Source organism: Amphiura filiformis, chromosome 9 (genome assembly GCF_039555335.1).
Source record: "Amphiura filiformis chromosome 9, Afil_fr2py, whole genome shotgun sequence".
Taxonomy (NCBI): Eukaryota; Metazoa; Echinodermata; class Ophiuroidea; order Amphilepidida; family Amphiuridae; genus Amphiura; species Amphiura filiformis.
This window is the reverse complement of record NC_092636.1, coordinates 4,881,925-4,901,123: the sequence shown is the minus strand read 5'-3', so window position 1 is coordinate 4,901,123 and position 19,199 is coordinate 4,881,925. Positions and strand designations below refer to the sequence as shown.

The 19,199-nt window shown below is 34.8% G+C and overlaps 1 protein-coding gene across 1 annotated transcript in view; it reads left to right on the top strand.

The window, feature by feature from the left end:
* Positions 1 to 11,491, top strand: part of LOC140160538 (short coiled-coil protein-like) — a 31,288-nt gene extending 19,797 nt beyond the window's left edge. Inside the window, exons 4-5 of the mRNA XM_072183778.1 lie at positions 1,854 to 1,992; positions 8,949 to 11,491. Of these exons, the coding sequence (XP_072039879.1) occupies positions 1,854 to 1,992; positions 8,949 to 8,982 (173 nt within the window). The 3' untranslated portion in view covers positions 8,983 to 11,491. The remainder of the gene's footprint in view (positions 1 to 1,853; positions 1,993 to 8,948) is intronic.
* The last annotated feature ends 7,708 nt before the right edge of the window (positions 11,492 to 19,199 follow it).

Genomic DNA, 19,199 nt, shown 5'->3' with positions numbered 1-19,199 from the left:
ACAGGTAGTATTTTTTGGGCAGGCAATACAACAATATGGTACTAGAGTGTTTGAAACTTGTTTTAAATATCACTCTTTGGAATACCAACATAAAAAAAACCAATATTGGGGTACATGTTATATTCTATGTTATGGGAAGGAAGATGCCAATAATTCAACCACTTTTGTTACACTCCTGACAGATAATGTTTACAGGCACAGTCTCAAGTTATGTAAGCAAAGAAACTTAAAATATGCCTCTAAAGTATTATAGATGGGTATATAGTATACATGCTAAAAGTATTTTGGTAAATACAATATGCCCATTTAATTCCATCTGAACATTTACTTCCAATATACTTTTGTTACACTCCTGACAGATAATGTTCAGTCAATGTAAGCAAACAAACTGAACATATGAAAGAATAATATCCAATTTAGTATATTGAATAAATATGAATTATATTTACAAGGCATCACCTGTATTATTATAGTCAGAATGTTCAATATTTTACATGCCTTTGTTCTTATTGTGATGAATCTTAGCACAATTGACAAAATGTGTTACACTCCTGACGCAACATTTTATGAAATGTATAATAAACATACCCAACCCAACACAATTGTATTTGTTATTATTAGTTTCTATATATCTTATACTATTATTAAAAAAATATTTTAAGTAATTAAATCTATAAAACAATTACTAAATTTAAGATAGAATGCCAATGTTACACTCCTGACATTTTTGGGTTCTCTCAGTAAAAGCTTCACTTCAACTGCAACAATGCAGATTATTAAAATCAGTTGGCTATTTATGATAGGTCAAAGGGATACTTATAAACATGCATGAAGAAAGAAATGTGTAACATTGTACCATATAATTTCCAATGATCATTTCTGCAACTAGTTGAGTTAGGCTTCAAATTTCAAAAAGTCATACTGTAATGTTATAAAAAATATTTTGAGGAACTTAAGCAACATAGATATCACTGGGATTAGTTTTGAATGAAAGTAGACCCTTTAGCCTTCCAAAATATACATCACATAGTTACATATACACCCTGATCTTTTGTACTAGCTCTCTGAAAACTTGCTGTTGATTTTCATTGCAAAAAAAAGTGTTACACTCCTGACAATTTTAGCATTATAATCGGCTGGTATTTTTTTCGACAAAACGCGAGGGCTAAAATCTTTTGTCACAAATAAATGACTATCTAAGCACACATTTTACAATCAGTGGGGTTTCTGGAAAGGACTTTATTTATGAAATAACAAGTAAAAAGTGAAGGGCTTCATTTTTTTTTAAATTGCCCAGTCGCAAAAATGTGCAAGAAATTATAGGAGAAAAACAGTAACATTTTTTAAAATTGCACATATTTGAACTTATTGGGGAGAAAAATCACGCATTTTGGTTTTTAAAAAAGGCGCAAATTGCACATTTGCAAAAACTGGCAGACGCAGACAGCGAAGATGCAGAGGAAATAGCGCATTTTCCCTATGCTTTAAAACTTATAGCATCCTCCTCCAGGAATCAGATGTTGCTTATTTCAATCGTTGGGAAGTTGATTCCTCTTAGGCCTAAAAAATATTGTTTGATCGGCGTACCCCGACTTAGCCTAAAATTAGGCCAATTTAGCCTTATATACATGATTTAAAAGTTTAAAAAATTGTTGTGTATTTCTATTTCTTAATATTATAACTCACCAAAGTGTAAAACCTCTGAATCAGGTGTCTGATTAATAAATTGAAAAAAAAATGATGACATTGGTAAAAAAGTGGTCATTTTTGCACCAAGTTCGTTCAGTTGCAGTTTAAATCCCAGGTGGTAACCCAGACTCTTGCTTCTTTTGTGTTTTTTTAATCCTTTACAGATTTATCAGTGAGAGTAGACAAAGTAAAGGAGGAGAATCTTAAGTTAAAATCAGAAAACCAAGTGCTTGGTCAGTACATCGAGAACCTTATGTCAGCCTCTAGTGTTTTCCAATCAACATCGCCCAAGAACAAGAAGAAGTATGTATATCAGTTTATCCTCAGTTGATAAGAATTTTTAATCTCATTGGTCAAACACCACTTGGATAAAAATCCGTATTACCTGCGTAGTCCTCATTAATATACAGGCAGGTAATATTTCCCATATTGGGCAATATCCTAAAACTCGCCCACATACTTCACGCGTGACATGGCTGCACTGTTACAAAGCAAGGAAGAAACTGGCCTACTTTTTAGTAAGATTATCAAACAAAATTCCTTTAGCAAAGTTTATGAACAAGTCGGAAGATTATAAAATTCCATGTTCACTAAAGGATAAAATTATTACCCCCTGTTTGTTCTCACAAAATACAGGAAAATATCTATGGTCTGTTGCCGTATTCCATTCAGCCTTTGGCTTCATAGAATATGGCACCAGACTGTAGATATTTTCCCATATTTCGTGAGCAACCAGGGGGTAACTAATAGTATGTCACTAGAATTTTGACACACATTTTTCGATCAAGTCATACATACTAGGGGTGGTTTTGTTGGAGCATTTAGGGGTACCATGTGTTACCCACTCCCACTGTGCTCCAGGGGAGGAACCAGCAAAACTGCTTTGCAGTTCTGTCTTTTCCTTTTAGGTTTATCATAGACCACCTAGATTCATTTGCTCCACAAACTTGTAGTTGACTTGTTTTTAGAGACTGGACTTCAAACTGTAAAGTCTTAAAAAAACTAAGCGAACAAACCAGTAACGTCCTTTAAACAAAGTACTTTCATTAGGAGACTGACCCCTTCCTCCTTTCCTGAAATACAAACTTGTGAATTTAAACCAGAAAGATCAACTTCGACCAATAATTTATTTATTTTTTATCAAAATTGTTTGAGCCCCTGTAATGAAAGGATTTTCATTTAAAGGACGTCATCAAACTTTTGGTTTGTTGTAAGGCTGGCATTTTCGGGCGGGCTAGCGGGTACCCGCCCGAGATTACATTACCCGGGCAGGAAATACATTGCCTGGGTACCCGAAATGTCCCTGGACCTAGACCTAAATGTTAGGATCATTCATGGTTGACCTAAAAAAAAAAAAATTCAAGATGTTTTGTATTTTAATATGAAAATTGATAATTTGTATTCATGTCATAGTCTAATAATGATTTCAAAATGCATTGAATTTGAATGCATTTTGAAATCATTAATAGAGTATGACATGAATACAAAGTATCAATTTTCATATTAAAAATACAAAACATCTTGACATTTTTTTTTTACATTTTTTTTTTTAGGTCAACCATGTTTGTTGCCTAAATACGATGCTAACAAGTTTCAATGCACCTTAACAGTTCATCTTTGCTTGCACAGCATCAGCACAAACAGTATATTGTGATGCAAGAGTAGTACTTTTTTCCCTTGATATTAAAAACCTGCACAAGCCGCCTCCACAGGCAACAGTTTGCTTGACATTCATCACATGCATACTGTTACCCACTTGAATACATATGCAGCATTCAGACACCCAAACAAAACTACAAAATGTTATTTTGAGCCATAGCTGTTTCAGTTTGCATATTATTATATAAGCACTTGGTATTTAAGATTGTTAACTCTTTTCAGTACATCTTATTTATGTTATATGCAGGGTTATAGCTAGCCCAAGTTGAGTGCCGGGTAATTTTACTATCCAATTAGAGCGCTGGCTCGGGGTACAGTCTTTTTAGTGAACACGAGTTATCTGGGAATAAGCTCTGGGGTATCACCCCTAATTTTTTATTTTTTTTTTTGCTCTTCTTATGATGAAAAATCATTTGCTAAAAAAAAAATTAAATTAAATTTTTTTTTTTTTTTAAATTTTTTTTTTGTGTGTGCCGGGCGGACAGCGCCAGTCCCGGGCAGGGCCGCCCACCGTAGCTATAACCCTGGTTATATGATTAGGAACTATACAAGTGTATATTAAAATTGAACAAGTTGGAAGTGATTTTATTGCAGTTTTATGAAAACATTGTTATCACATTATTTTCTCATATTTCTAACTTGTAGAGAGTAGCAAGATCATATTACTTGTTTTCTACAATATTATTCTCCTGAACGTACAAGAATATGCCAGTTTATTAAAGATTTTCTACCAGTTCAATCTACATGAGTGCAGCTGTAGTAAGTGTATGATTATCACTGTAAACATTTGGACTGAAAATAGGGATGCTATAATATTCTTAGCTTATATTTCACCAAATTATATGTAAGGCAACCAAAAAAAAATTTTACGGGCCAGACTGACTTAAGGTCCGTTCATACTACCACCGCATTTGCGATGCAGTGCTTTGCGATGCGGTGCGTTGCCGCACTGCATCGTACTGCAAACTACTGCATGCGATATCGCAATGAAGTTAAATACATTTTAACTTGGAAATGCGACAGGTTGCGTTGAGTTGCGGCAAAAGGTAATTGATATATCGGCATCGCAAAGCAACAATTATTTTTATTATTTTGCTAAAATCATGTATCAACCAAAGTTGATTTTGACTGATTTTTTTTTTCAAAATATGTTGCAAAACATTTTTGCCAAATGTTTCTAGCTTTTTGCGATGTTTTAGAATCATTTTAACCTTTAACAATGAAAAAAAATATCCTGACCAAAGCTACTTCAAAAAGTATGTCTGTCCATAAAACGGTTTTTTGGGGGTTTTTTGTCACCTAATCTAAAATATTTTTAAGTTGTTATCAAAACCACACAAAATCCTCTGAAAACTGTACATAGTTTAAATTGGATATGTAATTGTACAAGTTTAAATCATTCATGCATCTCGTAACAAGGCAAGTGGTTATCTGAACTGATGATTATTCTCTAGTCATATGTTGAATTAATTTGAGTAATAAATTGTAATTTTTAAGCAAGCAACCACCACCATCATCTAGATGGCACCGGTGGTGATGATGCGATGACTCGCAAGTGTCTGTTGGCATTTTGCCAAAGCAGTCCTCTCTATTGCAGTCAGGCAGACTGGATCGTGTAAATGAGGTGTTGCGAGTTCATGATTCATATGTATGACATATGGGCTAGCTAGCTAGTAGCTGGCTGGCTACAGAGTAAGCGAGCGCTAGAATCATGAGTTCAGACAAACATCCTCAGGAGGAGTTTGATGCACAACATCAATTGGTACTAGTAGGGCTTATAACACTTCATCTGTTTACATGGACAGCTTTTACTCCTTGACACATTGTGTTTACATTGACAGTAATGTTTTGCCCCTTCCTCGTATCTTGTCGTTTGAAGTGGAATGCCATCAAATCAATATGTCCATAATAATATTATCCCTTTTAACTTGATAAATAATTATTTTAAAATGAAATAAGTTTGGAAAGTACTTACTGTAAATTTCCTGATGCTGTATACTGATTTTGTTTAAATCTTGTAATACTAGTTTGATTGTTGCTTATTACCAGCAGGGGGGGGGGTACTCAAGTTTGATTTTGGTAGGGACGTGCCGCTGAGAATTTGACAGTGGACCCATTGATATACCAAAAGTCAAAATTTTCGGGGGAAATTTAACCCAAATTGTCTTAGTTTTTCAAATTTTCCCAATTTCTTTTTGGAAAATTTCGAAATTTTGGCTAGATTGAGGGAAAATTGGGTTATTTTTCAAAGAAATTGAAAATTTTTTGAAAAAAAGGACCCATTCATATACCAAAATTGGCTTAGAAAAAGGGGTCATTGATATACCAAAAGGCCGAAAATGTTACCCATATTAGCGGCATGTCCCTGTATTGTCATTTGTACTAAGTACCCCCCCCCCCCCTTGAGGCTTATTATTTCTGGTCAACAAAATTGTTGACCTACATGCATGTCACAGTGATGAAACGATACAATGTATGGAACATTTTTGCAGTAGGGTTCAGGTGGTATGCGCATGCACTCTCTAAATTCAGTATATTTCCATTGTCAACCGTGTAATTGAATGGGATTATTTTGAAATTTTAAAACGCTTGAAATATCACAAACAAATAGGCCTATGTTAATAAATAATAGAAATACAAGCTAAAACCGTTGGGGTTCGATAATGAACCCCACAAAACTAACTGAGTTTATGGAAAATGCCATACGGCCGATCAGTTTTGCCAGCTCTGCCGACCATCATGCCACTCGCCGCCTGGTAGGGTTGGTAATATAATGCTAGCCCACTTGATGTGCTATCAAATTGGACATTTTTGCGCTACATTTATTTCTGCGCTACATTTATTTTCACGCTACATTAATTTTTATATTCTTCTCCTTCCAAGCATCTGCTGTGAAAATTACAACATGCGAATATATGCCGGTTTTTTTAAGTCAGTGTAACTTAAGGTAGCTTAGAATTGCAAATTTTAAAAACTTGGGGAAATGGAGTAAAATGGTTAAAAATTGGCAAGATGTGAAAAATAAATCACACGAAAAATTCTATGTTTACAGTACTTTAAAATTCAGTACAGGTGTATGCATTCCCTCCTTGATATCCAGTACTTCAAACCAATATTCCTCATATTAAAAAATCTCCCTTCATTTATGTCCCCTTCCACAAAACCCCTAATGGATGCATCTGACGATTTACTAAGGTCTGCCCTTTGTGCCAATTTATTTTGTACTAGTAAAAATGTTCTTTTTGATACGGTACTGTTTGTTCAGTTAAATTCATGTTATTTAATAATTTTCTGTAACCACATTTATAATGGCGAAGCTGTCTCATTTACTTTGCAGTTAGAATCTTGTCTAGACACATCCTTTTGTTTTGATAATCACCATGTACATTGATACATTAATAGTGTGCATATGTTTAAGATGTGCAGCATCTTGGTTTTATGGAAACTCTCATGTCTAGACGCCTATATAGACTCAAATGCAATCCAATACGTGTTAGTATGATCAAGAAAAAGAGTAGTAGGGAAAAAATGATTATAAGATGTTTTTGCTACAGGTTGGTGCAAGTGACTCTATGGAATGTGCTGTATTAATTAAAATAAGTAACTCAGATGAGGGGACTTTATGTAAAATTGAATTGTACTGACTTTTTTTCACAGATATGCTAATCACCCATGTTGCATCATACAAACCCATATGTTTTTAAAACCAGGCATCTACAAAATTAATATATTTTTTGTAGCACAGGCCATGCACCATTTACGGTAAACATTGTGGCCCAGAAATACTGAATTAATACAATCAAAGTGTTGATAATAATATTAATTTGGTAGTTAAGTAGTATTTAGTAAAGTGCCTATTTTAAACCATTTCATAAAATTTTAATTTCTAACTAAAACATATCTAAGGTGTAAAGTGACCTGCATTGTATTATGCCAGTGATACTAAAAATAATTATTAATCTTTACCAAACTATAGCATTTGATAATTCAGTATCGAAGTTACGTAATGTTACTATGTCAACGGGATCACACGCTAGAGTAATGAACCACGATCGAATGATGATCACCACATAAAGTATATGGCACTCGAAGGCATACCAAAGTAGCGTGATCCGGTAACCAAGAGAATTACGTAACCACTTCGATGCTGAATTGCAAAAGGCACATAAATTTTTTATTACCTTGAGTTTGGATTTCTAGAAATGATCTCAATTCAATTATGTGGCATCATTATGACCATTGGTGTCTGTGGGACAAAGCACTGAAAAAATTGAGAAAAGTTATCCCAATTTGTGGCAAAATGGTAGCATGTAATGTGCAAAACTGATTTCTGCATGATATTAGGGTTTACATGTACAATAATGATAGCCATAGGCCACACTCAGCCAGGCACAGATGGTTTCAAATGGATTAAATCTATATTTAGAGTATGTGGTTGGTGCCGTATCTTTCACTGCTTTGGGAATTTGTGAGAAATCTGCATTGTAGTGAATAATTACAAGAACATAATTTCACTTTTACCATCATGTTTTTGTTTGATTGTGTTTGGTGCAAAATTGTAATGTTACTTAACTATTCTACACAAATCAAGACACACAAGATAGATTCCAGAACGTAAGCAGGTGGTTGTATTTTTTTTTTCATTTAGATGTCATAAATTCTATGCTTCTATACCATCTTCCCTTACACTTTTAAGCAAATAAAGTTGAGGTTCTGATGGAATATAAAAACAATCTCGGGAATCGGGATCCATCTCTCCGAGTTCAGGGATTGAGTTTTGAAAATAACAGGCGTGCTATAAATCACACTTCTGGAAATGTTATGGTGGGCTCTCAGGTGTGCTATTAAATTGCACTCTGTAAGAAGTTTAAAAATTGAGGTGTGCATTCACACTCGCAATCCTTAAACCTCAATCCATGGGTGTTCTAATGCAATTGTCTACACCATTTTGCAAAGACTATTGCACTGGCCAACCAATTGCATAAAATCATGACTATGTAGATTGATCGGCGAATGAGATGCTGATGATGTGATTCAATTAGCTAATCAGAACCCAACTTCATGTTCACGCCATAAACTGCCAAATCGGGCAATGCGAAAGATCTTTGCAAATAATGTGTAAATTTGATCTTGTGGCACATGCTCCATACTTTTGTAATATGTATTTTTAACTACCCATCATGTTTAAATTTGATGTACCATATTCGTTCCAATAAGCGCCCATGCCCCAATAAGCGCCCACCCAGTGTATTTTCAATTTGCTAAAGGGTGCCATTCATGTTGATGTGACAGATAGATGTCGATACAGTGAAATTGCTGCAGGACTACAAGTCCTTCGTAAACTTGTAATACATTTTCTGCATCAGAAAAGCTATTAGAATGTCTCAGAACCCTTTATAACATACGTAAATTTGTCTCTAATAAACGCCCTACAAAAAAAATAGGTAAACAAGGTAAAAAAATAAAAGCCCACCCAAAATGACTTTGTTAAGCGCCCTGGGCGCTTATTGGAATTAATACGGTACTCTAGTTCTCCTCAATTTTTGATAATACAGTCTGACCAAGGTTCATTTTTCATTTGTTTTCTTTGTTTCTTACAGATCGGGAGGCAAGGGTAAGAAATCCGACAAGTGATGATAGATAGACTGTCAAAGTTGCAGAACACTTAGATAGGCATTCATTTTACATTGATGATTTTATCATGGACAAGTTATTCACTGTTGCTGTCATGATATTTTTGAAGGCCAGCTTTCAGCCACTGCATTACACCTTCTCCAAATTTGCTATTTTATCATCGTCATCAAATGCCATTCTACAAGTGTGAACACAAGACTTTATAGTGTGATGCATAACCAACGTAGGTTTTATAAGTCTCCTGCGTGATGAGCTGTGTTAAACAAGAATCGTGAAACATTTTGTATCTAGTCGTCCGTCATTGCAAACCATCATCAAAGTCCATTTTCATATGTGATTATTGTGTAAGTAAGTGAGAAACAGTTACATGTGTGGTGCATTTTGCTGTGTAAAGTTGGATTGCTGTAACGACACAGATCAAGCTATGTGATGATTATAACCAGCTTTTTGAATACATGTGTGCTCAGTACTTTGCCCGTCTCGTCCAAGATGAAAATTTGTGGATTCAGTGAAATAAGGAACATATACTATCTATAAGAAAGTACAGACTTTGTTTCCCTATGAAATTATATTCGCTATCACAAAGGATATAAAATGGAATAGACTTGTAAAGAATAATTGTCGTCATAGTGCCAAGATGTAACATTGAGGCAATTAAAAAAAAAAAAAAAAACCTAGCATTCCAACTGGAACTTCAACTTCAGAATTTCTGATGACACTCTAATATATTTCATCAGAGAGAGGGAGAGTGCAAACTGCTTCAGGTCACCTTTCTGGCCATACAATGGATCACAGACATGTAAACTCTTGGATGGTTCACACTTTCAGGATTTTACCAGTCTGTGTTCAAGTCTATAGATCAGAAGACCTGATGTAGATTACAATTGCTGATGATATGGAGTGATATGCAAATTTTGAGCTATGAAAATTAATACATTGAGCTTAATTTCTACACAAAAATGCTTAAAAAATATGAAGAATTCAGGTGCAAAAACTGATATATCCCGTTTTAGGTCGTGCCATAGCTGCACTATTGGAACTTTCATGTAATAGTGGTGTTCAAGGTCACACACTTTGGTCAAAGGTCATTTGAGGTCAACTTTTAAAAAAGGCTGAAAATGAAAAATAAAGTCTCATATCTTCGGATGACCTATCTTGGAGCACCGTTCCCACTTTTTCTCAATTGTGAGATAGTGTCAAATTTATAGAAAATGATAAGAAAATATATGTGCTACTTCTTATTCTTTACCTTGGAATTTTAAAAGTAGGGTGTCAATTTAAGCCAGCATTATACCTGGCAGATGGTGGCCTTAAAAAGTTTGAAAATGGCATTTATCCGCATTTGCATCTGAAGACTTCATGTTACCATTAAATCACTGCACATTGATATCTTGTAATCTAGCTAATTGGATATTTGCAAGTGTTAAAAATGTCCTTCAAATTATTCTCTGACTTCAAAAGAACAGACTAAAATTAGTGTTGTACTCTAATTCAAATTATGTGTGTGTCGGTCAAAGCAAGTCAGTCAGCATATAAGACTAGGTCAGTGTGATATTTGGGACAGCAGGCTATCATTTCAGTAGGGTGGTTAAACAGCTAAGTTGTCTGTGTCAGATGTGTACCTTGAGTTATCCAAATTGAGAAGGTGGCATCAAGATTTTTTTATGAAATTAATCAAATTTTAAGTTGGGGTGGGAAGAGGACTGACATTATGTTCAAGCCATCAGATAAACATTTTGTTTAGATGTGCAATCATGGGAAATAGCTAACATTTTATTTTCAAGTATTTTTAATGTCCTTTTCAGCATGTAAAAAGCTGCTGTTTTTCTATATCCCTGCTATTGACACAAAGTGGTCTTCTAAGAAATAAATTATAATTAAGAGTTACTAATGATACTGTAAGAAAGAGATGTAGAGTACATGTAGTAGTAAGTCACTAAATCGTTGTATTATCTCACTTTTCGCTGAAGTTGTCTTTGTCATGACGGACGGTACCACTTTGTACGTACCAGTGGTGAGTTCTGTTTAGGATTACGGGACCGAATAAGTACTGTTAATTGTGGTGTGTATGCACACATGGAGTCTGAAGGAATGTTACACTGTACTTCTTTATGTACAAAGTATATATGCAAACACAGTTGTACATGTGCAGGTACAACATGCTTACATACATTTTGTACTTGTACAAAGTTTCAGCTGATGACAAAATTAAGGACATCGTGGTATGCTGGTCAAGGTCTTTTCCTTAAGGTGTAACAGTGTCCTGATTCAAAATCTCCATTAATATTGGACCATAAAAATCAACTAAAAGTCACTCTTCCTATGGCTCATCTTGTGAAAGGCTGTACAGATGAACCCCATTACAGTCAGTTCCAATCAGGTAACGTCCAATTGCCAGGTACACTTGCCTGACCTGTTAAGATGTCCCAACACGCTATCTACAGCGACCCTTTCACCCGGTCACTTGGTGTAGTTGATGTTTTCGTCAGGGTTATGGACCTGCTTGACACGCTATCTACAGCGACCCTTTCACCCGGTCAACTTGGTGTAGTTGATGTTTTCGTCAGGGTTATGCATGGACCTGCTTGACATATTTAAAAAAAAAAAAAAAAAATTAAATTAAAATAAAAAGGTGGTTTGAAGAGTGAGATGATACTGGTAATTTGTGGCATTTTAATGTAATAATTAGGTAGAAACCTATAATCGACATTAACCATTACTATTTTTATAGCTCCAAGCTGTTACATTAGGTGCAATAAATGTAGGTCCTTAGTTCAAAGCTAGCAATACCCAAATTTATATTGTGTACCATCTGTGACATTATAGCATAAAATGCTGTCGGGTGGTGTACTCTTGCAAATATGTAGACTATTGAGATCTAAATTACATAACAATGGAGATGCTGTGTCTTAGATAATCTATAAAAACACATGTATTTAAGCTTACTTACAACGATCTGAAGTTCACAGATCAGCTTTTATTTCACAGTAGCCAGGCTGAGGTTAGTATGTCATTTGTTAGCATTGAATGTATGAATGAAACATAACTGCATAATGATAGACTTTGGCTCACATCAAGTGTGGTAGAGCGCATTTTCGTAGTTGTACCACAAGCATGCCAACACACTGCCCTTGTATGTGTGCATGCATGATTCGATACTGCAACCAGCAAAGTGGGGACCACATCACTACCGAACTAGAGTGGAACCAAAGTTTAGAAAAGAAAAACTACCCAAACTTGCTTGTAGATTTCTAATTTGGAAGAGTTTTCTTTTGCAGTAGAAATCTCATTGCTTTTCATGCTTTTCTATATCTATGCAGTAAACTGTTACATATTACATTGTAACTCCTTTTTGTCTGGCTGATTGTTGCCTAAAAATATGAAATATTTACAAAATAAATGTCACTTTTTTGAACCTGTGTACACTGTACACGTAAATTTATTGCACAACCTTTCCCTTTGGATCCGGCAAAATTGCTAAGTAACTATCTTTGGAGGTAATTCAAAAACTGAATATATAAATATTTCATGGGTACGTATTTTGATTACATAATGCACAGGTTCAAAGCTGTATAATTACTATTGATGTAAATAATGTATTTTGCAAAAACTGAATGTGTTTGTAATATATCAAATTTTCATTTTATTTTCCAAAGGTGATTTTGAGTCATTATTTCAACCATTCCTTTTGTGGTTTCTTTGGGTCATCAACAAAATTTGGCTAAAATGTTGAATGCAACATAAATATGTATTACAATATTATTGTACACTCAAATACCATTTTGTATTAGTGTGAATTCATTCAGGTAACTGCATTTGAAATTTACACCCCTGTGTGGGAGATTGAAGTAATGTCTTCCATTGGAGGTGTATGGATTTCATTTGTAATTGCACTCTTTATGCTCCTAACTCAAAGTTGAGAAAGAAGAACAGTTGACAAATTAAAAGCTTGATGTCACATCAATTTCAAAAATATAGCCAAGGAATCTCAAATGAATGGGCTCCAATCAATATAACTAGTAATTTCTAGTGACTAAAATTTATCATCAAGAAAAGATTAAAGCAAACCAACTGATAGTTTTAATAATTTTTCCTGAATATTAATTACTATAAAAATGTTTTTTTTATTTTTTATCTGAAGGTTCCACGGTTCTTTTTGAAAAGGGTGATTTTTTTAAATGTTTGTTGGAAAAATTGCAATTGTTTTGATAAAATATTGATTTTCATGTAATAAAATGATGTTAACAATACTTCTGCATAGCACAAGATGAAAAGGAGATTGGTCACATGCACTTGCACATGAGCATTGCTCATGCATGACTTTACCTTACCGTAGGCCTAACTTGTAAACAAAAAGTTTGTATTGCCCCAAAGCTTCAAGGTCAGGGTCGGTCGGTCACTACTAATTTGCAAATTTTATGCCACATACGAAAATTCAAATTTGGGGAAGAAAAAAAATGTGTCCCTATTTTTTCAGGTAAGGGCAATGCAAATCTTTTTAGGCCCTACCTTTTCATATTTAGGGTGTACTAATCCGTCTTCAGTCTTTTGTCATTCAGAAGTGATGTTTACTGTTTAATAATATAAATATTTTTGACTTGAAATCGTAACCAAAAAATTACTTGTTAATATTATTATCATATATATACATATAGCAATCTATTTGTGTACACTATTAGCTAGTATCAGATGTTGTGATAGTTGAAACTTGTGCTAGGCCTGTAGATTACAGTATTACAGTGAAGGTAGTAAATATATGGGATAACAATTTGATTTTATAAAGTTGGGTCTTTTTCTATTGAGTTATAACATGTAAAACCATTTCCCCATTCATGATTATTAGCATCTCCCACTTTTGTTGAGAGAACGTAATTAATTTGACTATCTTTTATGATGAGCCATGATCATGTATTACTCTGTTTGCGGTTCATTCAAATGTGTAATATATAACATCATGTAGTTGTGTAACTTGGGGATAACTCTTAAAGAAACAGAGGATAAGCAAGTGGTATTGGCAAACCAGACTAAATATATTGTTGCACATGTGGCACACATTTGTGATGACAGTGTGTCTATGATCTCTGAAAAATCATGAAAACAATTTTAGTACTCACCTGAAAGATGGTAAGGTATTGACAATAATTTTTGTCGAGAGGTATAATATATTAGTTGAAAGCTGCGTCAAAATGATTGGTACCCATCAGTTTCCGAGTGAATATGGATACATATGCAATAAATTAGTAGCTTAATGGTATAACTGGTCATGAGCCACAAGTTCTGATCATTAAGAGTTTCCAATGTTACATTTAGTAGAAACCGACTTCATTAATCATACATCAGCGTTGGGCAGGAAAAATTGCCAATGTACTTGTGGCCCTTGAACATGTTAAAAGCAAAACTGCCAAGAGGTTACATAGGTTTAGCTTTAAACATGTTCAGGGGCCAATGAGGCATAGGTTTTTCCTGCCCAATGACATGTGAAACCAGAAAGGTACCAAGCATTTTTGACACATCTTGTATATATATCAGTATTCTCAATTTCTCATCACATAATGCTCCTATAGTGGGTCAATATTGCATTGGGGTGGTAGGTCTTGTTAACCCGTAATTAAATCTCAGTTTACGATTGGAGACATTTTCTGTCAATAATAATTGAAACAACGGAATGAAAAATTAAGACCATAGGCCTGTTTGATACTCAGCAGTAAAATTTTATTATACTGCATCTCATCTCAAGTTGAGAGTGTCATCATTACACAATTGCATCGCCAGCATGCGGAGGAAACAGCCCTTCTACATGCGTGCACAATTCAAAACTGCCACTGCAAAACACGCACATGGCATCACTCAACATGAGACAAGATGCACTATAGTTAGTGTAAATATGATTTGGTCTTTGAGCAGGTCTGCTGTTAGAGATATTCTGTGGCCTTTAACAGAGTACACAACAGGCTAAAAGATGTGCGCATAGGTGGGTCTCTGGTAGTGTGAGGATTTGGAATAAGACCCAAGTAAATAACAAATTTTGAGAGTGTGTATCTTAAATTTGCTGGGTGATGAAGAGATATGTTGCTATTGAAGTGGGAATTGTGCAATACAATATTTTTTTCAAACTTTTTTTATTAAATTTTGTTTGTGTAGCTATAGGTATTGATTTTTATGTTAAGTGTAGACATAGGTGTAGAGGTATTTATGTAGGAATATTATTTTTAACATTTTGTGTTATAAAATGCCACAATAGCAACACTTTAAGATTAATACATGTTACTTTTGAAGAACTGGTCATGTTAGCTAACTTGTTATAAGGTCTACTGTATTTCCTAGACAACCTTGTTATCCTGATTCAGATGTCATAAAATGTATCGTATAGTGTATACATTTTCCTCATAATTTCTTTCTTAATTTGTTTTTACCCCATATTTATTTGGTATCTGCTTAAACTTTTTTATTTATGTATATCAATATTATTTTGTACTTCATACTTGCATGGTGCTATATCATGATATTGCAAGAAACATTAACAATGAAAGTATTGGGCTATTCTATTTAAATCCACACTACCCCTGAGTATGAATTTCAGATGGAATGAACACATTAGGCAGCTCCATTTGAATGTCATACTCCCTCTGAGAAAGATTCAACCTGAATCTTCCACAGAGGGAGGGAGAGTTTCAATTGGAGCTGCCTAATGTGTTCATTCCATCTGAAATTCATACTCCCCCTGTGGAATATATTTCCAAAATCTTCCACAGGGAAGTGTGGATTTTAAATGGAATAGCCCAATTTTCCTGTAAGATATGACAATTCCAAATGAAGAGGGAATAAAGGAATCGACTGTGTAAAAGTCTATAACGTTCAGTAAAGTTGGGAAATTGGGAATGCTGTCAGTTATCTTTTAACCAACACTTGTCACATGTTTAAGTTTTCCTTAACGTCTTTGTCATCTATCAAAATGTTTTTAGCGGAAGATCATGCTTCCAAACTCACTCAGTTTGGAAATAACGCCATTATATGTGTTGTAAATTCCGCTGTCATATGTGTTGTGATTGTGCCTTGTCAACATCACGGAAATACACTCTCGTCAAATCATCAAAGGTTTACTGCAATTTACTAGACAAATATTGGCTCTATATTTGTGGTGTCATGTCGTAAGCATGGCTGTGTGAACGAAGCATCCTAAGTGAGTTAGAAAGCGTACTTCATTTTACAGGCATGAGAATTTTCAGGCATTTGCCTGAATGCAGGCCATTTTGTTGTCCAAATTTATGCATTTTTAAAAACATTCTCTTGCCTGATTTTAACAAAAAGATAATTTCAGCTTAACATTGTCAAAAGGCAACACAATATAAAAACTTACGGCTAACACAAGAACAAAAAGCAGTGTAGTATCACCCGATAGTGATATGCATAATGATGTGTATATTAAAAAATAACCAATTTAATGTTATGAATTGTACAAGAAGGTTATAAATGTACTGCCAGATTGTTCATTATTATTTATTCATGACTGGTTGGAAATTGCCATAGAATCACAATTGTATTAAACTTTGTATATAATATTTATTGAATTTCAAACCATGACTAGGAAAGTAGTTTTCCAGAAATTGTAAATGTACAATCAATCTTTCATATCAAATTAAACAACTTATTGGTTCATGATGCAATTCTGGACACATTCTAATTTTCCCAAATTATGATTAAAATGAGTAAAATGCATTTTGCCCTTAAAGAAGCACTTTGTGAGCCACAGCCTTATCCCCCAACTTAATCCAAAAAAGGATTTTTTATACCATGAGAAATCTAGGACTATGTAATGTTTGTTGACAGCCCGAAATTCCAACACATGGTGGGTGTGCTGTAATGTACTGTAAAAGTAGAAATTTTCGCGAGGTTTTTATTTTCGCGAATTTCGCGAGTGGACATAAAACCGCGAAAATAAAAACTCGTGAAAATAACCTTTTGTATTAGGTTTCTATTGTATCAATATCAAAACCGCGAAATTTAATTCTCGCACAATTGACAAAATCTTCAAAATCGCGAAAATATCTTCTCGCGAAAATATTGACGTTTACAGTAATCATGCGTATTTCGCAAATTCAATGTCTGAATCGTCTGAAATTTTAAAAATAAGCTTTTTTTTCATGGATACCCTAACCCTAACCCGCCAGGGACGTTTTGGCGACGGGAAGGGAAAGAATAAAGAGAGAAAACAAAGAAAGAAGTTGTTTGCTCGGGTGGGATTCGAACCCGAGACCCCTAGCATGCCAACCACTGGCTTGGCGACACTTTGCCACGGGTCTCGGGCTTCGCTGGCCTGCGAAACCGTGCCTATCACTTAGGGCAATTGCGTCATCACACCACATGGGATGCATGCACGGACAGTGCATATATCAAGTAGTATTTTGTAGTACTCATGCGTGTTAGAGTTAAAAAGAGGTTGCTAAAATCACAAAATCCCCCTTAAATGAAAGGCAAAACTTGAAATTTGTGATGTTATCGTTTTCCCTCTTTCAATCACTTTATGTCCTGAATTGTTCACTTAAATTAAAAATAAGGAAATTAAAAGAATGCATCACAACTATATTTGCTTATTTAACTAATTTCCTCACTTATACAAGGTAAGTGACACAAGGAGTGCTACCATAATTTTTGGTAGTGGTGTAATTTAAAGTTTGGAAACTAATCCTAATCATGAACTCCATATCATGAAATGTCAGTAGATGTAATCACAGTACAATAGATTTCTCAGTTTTGTAATCGTAGCTACTATTTATGTTGTACTTGTAGTCTATTAAACAGCTCCAATTGTTAACAATAAAATCATGGTATAAAACTATATAGATTTCTTTCATGTCAATCATTTGGTTGTGATTTGATATAGAGGTATAGAGCTTGTTCTGTGTGTTCATGCGTCGGACAGTATGCACTGGGCGCAGCTTGCCACGCCGCTGTTATCACGTACAACGCTGTGATTTTCACGCATGGAGATCGAACGGCCATCGCAGCGTGTACCCACAAGATGGCGGCATATGACGTCACGCTGACGGCCTCTAATAAGAAATTTCTAAATGTCAATTAGGGGAAAACAGGTTTCCACTGATAGTGGGAAAATGGGGATGAGGTTGTTGATCAGACCATCCTAATTCCTTCTTTATAGCATTTTTAGGTTAAAGGGATGTTTCTTCACAATTAATAGTCAAAGAAAGTACACATTTTTCATTACGATTGAAGTAACCAGTGGTAATAACTATGCATTTTAGATTACTGGGCTTACTTTTTATAAGTGGCAATATTTTACACCCTCTCCTGGATGCATCATTCCTTTGATAACATGACTAAAGATTTCAGACCGAGAAAGAAGGTATAGCGTGGTGTCATGGAAGTGATTAATGTGAAACAAGAGGAATTTTCACTCCATAGAGGAGATGATCTACGTCACAACTTGGTTCAGCGATTAAGAAGATAGCTCAGAGGTTTAACTCAACTGTGACTTACAAAATCAACAAACTTTTGCTGCCAGAAAAAGTCGGCCTGATGACTGATTTCTAAGTCCTGAACACAAGTATATTTAGGGGTCACTTTTCCTTCAAATTTGGTTTTGATGTCATGACAGTATGTGCAGCTGGAGAGGGAGGGTTCCCCATACCAAAAGCGCTTAACCCACCACTGCCCAGGATCAGATTTTGGAATCTAAACCCCGCATCCCACAAATTCCAAAATCAAGACCCCCACCTCCATATGTGTGTGTTCACTCCAAGGAATATACTGCAGGATGGACAAACCCAGGAATGTAATAAACACTTTTTTACTTTCCTTGTCAAATAAGTATTTATTTTACACAATGTACATTTTATTATACAGCATATAATAATAACAAATAATACATCTAAACATGTAGGTAATATTGCATCTACACTTATCAGCAATTTGTTCATAAACACGTTCCCAGTTTTCCAACTCATTACACACCAACAGCATTTGAAGAGACTACACCATTGTGAGTAACCACAAACCATTAACCATTACGGACAAACCTTGGTAGAATTAAGGACAGTTCAAGTCACATTGAGTGCATTTTGAGAAAAATGGCAAAGAAGATTGCTATATCCATGTAGTTTCAATGAAAACTGGTGGTTATATCCATGAAGTTTCAATGCTCTACCACATGATTTCACTTTCAAACTTTCACAGTGGGTGTAGATAACCCCCTTGTAGCA